At 32.7% G+C, this 7,769-nt stretch overlaps 1 protein-coding gene across 1 annotated transcript; it reads left to right on the forward strand.

Annotated features, from left to right (window-relative positions):
- Nucleotides 1-3,870: 3,870 nt before the first annotated feature.
- On the forward strand, nucleotides 3,871-6,546 carry LOC126764553 (ATP-dependent DNA helicase PIF1-like). The gene is made up of 4 exons (XM_050482248.1): nucleotides 3,871-4,123; nucleotides 4,210-4,299; nucleotides 4,562-4,651; nucleotides 4,714-6,546. The coding sequence occupies exons 1-4, from the start codon at nucleotides 4,059-4,061 to the stop codon at nucleotides 5,546-5,548; spliced, it is 1,080 nt and encodes a 359-aa protein (XP_050338205.1). The 5' UTR covers nucleotides 3,871-4,058; the 3' UTR covers nucleotides 5,549-6,546.
- The last annotated feature ends 1,223 nt before the right edge of the window (nucleotides 6,547-7,769 follow it).

Below are 7,769 nucleotides of genomic sequence, written 5' to 3' on the forward strand. Positions count from 1 at the left end.
GTATGTATGTATATAATATTTGCCGTACGGATAACGCGGGAATAGAAAATCGGTGAAGTACAGGTATGCTAATATGTAAAATTTTTGTTATGCTGTTTATACATATTTACATATGGGTGTATGTCGCATTAATTTTGTTTCTCACTTTGTTTCGGAATGTAAGGTATCTACATATGAAAGTGGTAACTATTGGCATATATGTATGTTTGGTTTTGTTATTTTTCTTTTCTCTTTTTAAATTTCGCAATTGCCCTAGCTTACTTTTTGCGCAATCCTGCTTATACTGTTTTAAGTATAAGGGGTATTGCCGGAAAATTTTGTCAAGTGAATACTTGAAATTTTTGATTTTTTTTTTTTGATTTTTAATGTTGTGTGTTTAGATACACAAATGCAAGCATAAGTGGCCTTTTATCAGATATGTACATATGTATATGCCGGTATATACTTATATAATTACAATATATATATACATATATATATATACATATATATCATACTATATACCGTTCATACATATGTATATTTAATGTATATATGTAATGCACCAAACTGTTTTCGGTTTCCCGGAAATCAAACGTACGTTCGGACAGTTTGGTTTACAGGATCGTATACCCTTTTTAGAGAGATCAACTGTAAATTTCAACATACATATATGCAAATAAGTATAAATTATTTAAAATAATAGATGAAGTTGATACACTCACTTTGTGCCGCTTCAAGGGGCTTTGAGGGCTTTATACGGTTTTGAATATGGGTGAGTTTAGTTTATGCCAATGCGTCCAATCTGCTTCCTTGTCCGTTTCCTTCCCTGTATGGTGTTGCTTGTTCCGTTGTTGTTAATTTCCCTTTGTTGGTTGGCTTTCCTTCGTTGGGTTGACTTTCCTACGTTGGTTGGCCTTTTAGGTTTTTATTATTTTTAATATTATTATTATTTTTTGTGTTTTTAATTTTTTTGTTTCACGTTTATGAATGTTTAATTTTCACCAAGACTATATTTTAGTCATGTATGTTAAGGTTCGCGCCCGTGTGGATGTTTTTTTTGTTTTGTTAAATAGTATTTCGCGCCCGCTTTTTGATATTATTATTATTTTTTTTTTCTTTTTGGTTTTAAACACCGTATTGTATGTACATACATGTATTTATGTATATGTTGCTGTTTTTTTTTCTTTATAACTGCACACACGGAGTTAAGTTTTTTTTATTATTGTATTACTAGCTGACTCGGCGATCTTCGCACCGCCTAATTATTGGAGGCATATTTAGTAAGTCACAAACACACGACACAATACTTTTTTAATTTTATTGAAATTTGCTGCTTTTAGATTTTTAGGAATATTAAAGAATTATAGTATAGATGCACAGCAAAGAGACGTTCCCATTTCAAGTGACATTTTACCATAGACAATTTTTTTTGAGTGAATACTGACAAATATTTACTCTATAACTATCAAACTACATCTGTCGTTTTTTTTTTTTTGACGATGGCCATGGTTAGGAAAAGAAGAGAAACTACAGCTGTCATCGAGAAAATAAAGAATTCAAACAACTATAATATAGTTATAGTGAAGTTATATATCCCTCAACTCTTTAAAATGCATTGTCCGTTTTGTAAAAAGTGGATGGAACGGCAGAAAAAAATAATAACTGTCCAGATTGTATTAAATTATTGTTAAGATGCGACGAATGCTACAACATAATCACTGTTACCTTCAGATTTTGTACCAAGTGTGGTAAGAATGTAGAACGAATAATACGCGTGAGCAGGGCAAAAGTACAAAAAAATATATTAAAGCAAAAGCTGCTATCTAAACTAAAACACGTTTCTACAATGCCATCTTCATCATCTGAGGAGACATTCTGTGAATTAAATTTATCTGCCGAAGACATACAGGACATTCAAGTTATTGAAGACAGCCAAAAGCATAACATCAAGAATGTTCTGGTAGATATTGATGTTATTGAAGACAGCCAGCAGCTCAACATTGATAATGTTCTGATCGAATCAGATTTGTCCTGGCGAGCCAAGTGGTTCCCAAGTAGATGAGGCCAAGTTGATGGAAATAAAGAGTTACTAATACACGTTGACATTAAGGATCCAAATGCACATATTATATACATATTAAGTTATTTATTTTTGGAACGAAGTTCCTTACGGCAGGCTTGCAGAAGATAGGGATTTTGCTGCGGGAGCTAACTGAAAAAAAAGTGATAGTAAAACCGTAAGAAAAAACCCGTAAGAAAAAGACTGTAAGATCGCTAGTTATAGCCTACCTTTAGGTTTTGCAAAATAATTAGGCATGAAAATCTGTAACATTATTGTGTATGCAAATTAGTTTTGAGTGAAGTGCGGAACACATAGGGCGCGACAGACTGCAAACTACATCTGTCAAATATTAAAATACAGACGTTCTTATAGACACTGTTATTTTGACAGCTGCATGACTACACGACTGCAGGCCGACAGTTGTCGTTCCCGCTAACTTGAATATTTCCTATATTTGCCAACGGCGGTAGGACGACAGTAGAGTTGACAGTAGAATGGAAGATAGAAAGAGGAGGTAGAGTGATGATGCCACTAATATGTAAAATGTAAAATTATTCACAGCTCTAACAAACTTGACGTTATTTTACAAATAAAAGCATAAAATAGCTCTATTATATCATTTGTAATAACAATTGATAATTTAAAACAAAAAAAAATATTTACCAATTTTTACTAATTTTTTGCATAAAAAATTTCACTTTGAACAAAATATTAAAATTTCATTGAAGTGAAAGGTATTAGTATGGCCACAACGATATTGTGTACATGCAAAATGGACAGCTGTGTTGTCTTGTGTACATGCCGGGAATACTGTCGCAGTCATTGTGTTCACCACTTGAGAATTGTGCTTCCACTAAGTAAGTTTATGGGGAATTGAACTGTTGCATATTTTTTGGCGCAGGCTTTGAGGAAATAACTCGTAAGAAAAAGACTCTAAGATCGCTAGTTATAGCCTACCTTTAGGTTTTGCAAAATAATTAGGCATGAAAATCTGTAACATTATTGTGTATGCAAATTAGTTTTGAGTGAAGTGCGGAACACATAGAGCGCGACAGACTGCAAACTACATCTGTCAAATATTAAAATACAGACGTTCTTATGGACACTGTTATTTTGACAGCTGCACGACTACACGACTGCAGGCCGACAGTTGTCGTTCCCGCTAACTTGAAAGTGTAAACACAATGACTGCGACAGACTGCAAACTACATCTGTCAAATATTAAAATACACACGTTCTTAAGGGCAGTGTTATTTTGAAAGCTGCACGACTACACGACTGCAGGCCGACAGTTGTCATTCTCGCTAACTTCAATATCCTCCTATTTTTGCCAACGACAGTAGAACGACAGTAGAATGGAAGATAGAAAGAGGAGGTAGAGTGGTGATGCCACTAATATGTAAAATGTAAAATTATTCACAGCTCTAACAAACTTGACGTTATTTTACAAATAAAAGCATAAAATAGCTATATTATAGCTCTATTATATCATTTGTAATAACAATTGATAATTTAAAGCAAAAATATTGACCTATTTACCTATTTTTTGCATAAAAAATTTCACTTTGAACAAAATATTATAATTTCATTGAAGTGAAAGGAATTAGTATGGCCACAACGAAATTGTGTACATGCAAAATGGACAGCTGTGTTGTCTTGTGTACATGCCGGCCATTGTTATGTTGCTGCCTTCTTAGGAATGTTCATGTAGTAAGATGCACAAAGCCATTTTCAGTTCACTGTCGTGTATAAGCTTTAGAGCCTTGAATGTGTCATTGTGTTGTCATATTCTTTCAATTCGTTTTCCTTAAAAAGCGAGTAGTGCATAATACCTTTCTCTCTCTCCCTCTTTATTTCGTTCTTTCATTTCTTCTCTCTCTATTACCACTCCATCCTGCCAATGCATAGTCATGAATTCATGGACAAGCACGTGGCATTATAAACATATTTCACTCGTGAGAATTTTAAATCGTAAAAAAGTACCATTTATAAATTATAAATAAATATAGTGACAATGGAAGGTGAACAGAGAAGTGATGATGATAGTGGAAAATTATTTAGTACAAAACAATTAAATACGTAAGTATATATATATGTTATTATTAATTTATTATTAATAATTCTATTTTTCTATTTATTTATTTATATTTTTCAATCATTTTCAGAACCGCAAAACCATCAGATACGAATGCAGAATTTCAAAAGGCATATAGGGAACGCCAAAAAATTAAGAAAATTGAAAATAAACGAGAAAGGTACAATACAAAATTATCGATGTGTATGTATGCATACGAGGGTGCTCCTTTTTTTTTGAATTTTATTTTTAGCCTCATCTACGAAAAAGTATTATTGTAATTACAAAATAATTTCTGAATTTAGAGGAATAATTCGTGTGTGGAAGGGAAAAGATAAATTCAAAGAAAAGAAGCACTCAAACATATATATACATATACAGAATTTCTTTTTTTTTTTTGTTAATTTAAATTAAACCAAAACTCTATTTTCAATCATTTTCAGAACCGCAAAACCACCAAATACGAATGCAGAATTTCAAAAGGCATATAGGGAACGCCAAAAAATTAAGAAAATTGAAAGTAAACCAGAAAGGTACAATACAAAATTATCATTTTATCATTTGAAACATTACATTTGTACAGATCACTTTTTAGATATGTTAAAGTATTAATCATCGATGAAATAAGCATGATTAGTGCAGAGCTATTAGGCAAAATTGACATGCGTTTAAAACAGATTACTGGAAGAGGTAAAGCTGACTTTGGTGGCATAGATGTGATTTTAATTGGGGATTTACGACAAGCACCACCAGTAAGGGCAACAGCCATATATAAGCCAGTTAAAACAAATATTTTTGGACCTTATTTGTGGAGAACATTAAAATTTTATCAACTGACTGAAGTAGTGAGACAGACTAATGTTCAATTTTCGAATATTCTAACTAAGATAGGCAACGGAGATCCATTGGATGAGGATGAATTTCAAATTATTGAATCCAGATTTTTTACCAAAGAAGATGCCGAAAGATTGTGTCCTCATGGAGTTCGTTTGTTTCATGAAAACGTTCGTGTTGACGCTTACAACAATTATGTTTTGCAAAAATTTGAAGAAAAAATAATTTCGACAGCTGACGATGTGATCACTGGTCCAAAAAGTCGTGAACAAGAGACTAATTGTCGTCAGAAACTGCATAAAAAGAATCTCAATGAAGTTGGTGGGTTACCGTATCAAATTACTTTTGTTAAATCTATGTATTACCTTATTACCACTAACATCGATGTAACTGATGGCTTATGTAATCGTTCAGTGGGAAAGTTAGTACATATGGATTTTAATGAAAACAACAATGTATGCAGAGTTTGGTTAGAATTTTGTGGTTCGAAACATATAGGTCAAAAAAAAGAAAGAAAGCTGCTCGACTGGCAATTCAATGTGGTATCAGTAATCATGCGGTACCAATTGAATTACGTTCAGCAAACATTCCATTGACATCAGATAAAAAAGTTATTGCGAAACGGAAGCATTTTCCTTTAGTTTCGGCTGCTACGATGACCATCCACAAATCACAAGGTGGAACCTTCGATGAAATTGTTTACGAATACAATAAGGGAAATCCACAAGAGCTTGTCTATGTTGCGCTATCTCGTGTAACAAACATCGAAGGTTTGTTCATTGTAACATCCAATAACAATTCAAATAACTTCAGATTTCACCATAATCGAGTGCAGGCATCATCAACGAAAAGTTTGCTGCAAGAATTTCAGAGATTGTCGCTAAATCCTTTACACACTAAAGCCCAAACGATCTTGGATTTTCTTCAAACTAAAAATGGCATTTCCACAACCACATTAAATTGTCAAAGTCTACAACGCCATAGATTGGATTTGTTGGATTCTGTAATTCAAAAAATTAATTTCTTATTTCTTTCCGAAACGTGGATGAGCAATGACCAATAGATTGATATTCCTAATTTCAACTGCATTGCCCATTTCAAGCGAGATTACGTACGTACAGGTGGAGTTGCTATCTATCAAAATAGCAATGACACTACAAATATTTTAACACCAAATATGGACATAATTTTAAAAAATACTAGCGACGTGAATGTTAGACGTACAGAAGTTGGAGACATTTGTTCAGCCATATGTAAAATGAACAAAGGAGTTGAAACTGTCATGGTAATAGTCTACATTTCACCAAATAAAAAAATTGAAGATGTAAAACATTTCATCCATCGAGCGCTTATTGAATATACTGATGTGGTTTCTGAAATACTTGGTGGAAACTTCCATCAGCTTCCAATGGTTTTATCTGGAGATTTTAGAAAAATTTAAATTACTTATAAATAACAATCCAAAAGAATCGACAACGAGATACGGTACTACTATTGATGCTGTTTTTTCGAGGTATTTGCATAAAATAGAATCACAAACATATGTATCATATTTTAGTTACCACAAGCCAATAATTTCAGCAATAGAATTCAATGACGAAACTGATTAATAAGTATTACTTATAACAATAATATTAATAATAAATTTTTTTTGTAATTTGCAATTATTTAAATTTTTCCTATGTAATTTTATGGTGTCAAACAAAAATAAAGAGATATATTTTTGTGCTATTTTAGTTTTTTATTTAGATATAATTTGAATTATTTTTTTATTTTACGTAATTCATTATTTCTTAAAATACCAAATTTTCTTAATACTTATCTGTACTTAAATAAAAACTAATCAGCGAAATTTGAGAGAAAAATCAGGACAACCTACATAAAATAAAATTAAGCACAATTTTATTTGCAAATTGTTTCGATTCTACATTATCCGAAGGAAGTTCTGGAAGGAACTGGTGTCCCACGACAGCACATTTCTTTTCATTATACTTTCGCAACAAAGTTGCTAAGGAGAGTATTATAGTTTTGTTCACATAACGGTTGTTTGTAAGTCCTAAAACTAAAAGAGTCAGATATAGGGTTATATACATATACCAAAGTGATCAGGGTGACGAGTAGAGTTGAAATCCGGATGTCTGTCTGTCCGTCCGTCCGTGCAAGCTGTAACTTGAGTAAAAATTGAGATATCATGATGAAACTTGGTACACGTATTTTTTGGCTCCATAAGAAGGTTAAGTTCGAAGATGGGCAAAATCGGCCCACTGCCACGCCCACAAAATGGCGAAAACCGGAAAACTATAAAGTGTCATAACTAAGCCATAAATAAAGATATTAAAGTGAAATTTGGCACAAAAGATCGCATTAGGGAGGGGCATATTTGGACGTAAATTTTTTGGAAAAGTGGGCGTGGCCCCGCCCCCTACTAAGTTTTTTGTACATATCTCGGAAACTACTATAGCTATGTCAACCAAACTCTACAGAGTCGTTTCCTTCAGGCATTTCCATATACAGTTCAAAAATGGAAGAAATCGAATAATAACCACGCCCACCTCCCATACAAAGGTTATGTTGAAAATCACTAAGAGCGGGATTCTGTAACCAGTCTCAAGTCTCTATTTGAGACATTTTGAGGTAAAGTATCAATTTGTGACTAGTTTATATTTATACACTTCATATACAAAAATTTTCAATTTTCTTGGATGTGCTCGTTTCTGGACTGTGAACATGATAAACAAATCTTTGCTTAAATTAAATACAACACAATTATGATCATATACAGTTAATTAATATAGTACTTTCTGGTAGACAATATTT

The sequence above is a fragment of the Bactrocera neohumeralis genome, unplaced genomic scaffold, assembly GCF_024586455.1.
Source record: "Bactrocera neohumeralis isolate Rockhampton unplaced genomic scaffold, APGP_CSIRO_Bneo_wtdbg2-racon-allhic-juicebox.fasta_v2 cluster09, whole genome shotgun sequence".
Lineage (NCBI taxonomy): Eukaryota > Metazoa > Arthropoda > Insecta > Diptera > Tephritidae > Bactrocera > Bactrocera neohumeralis.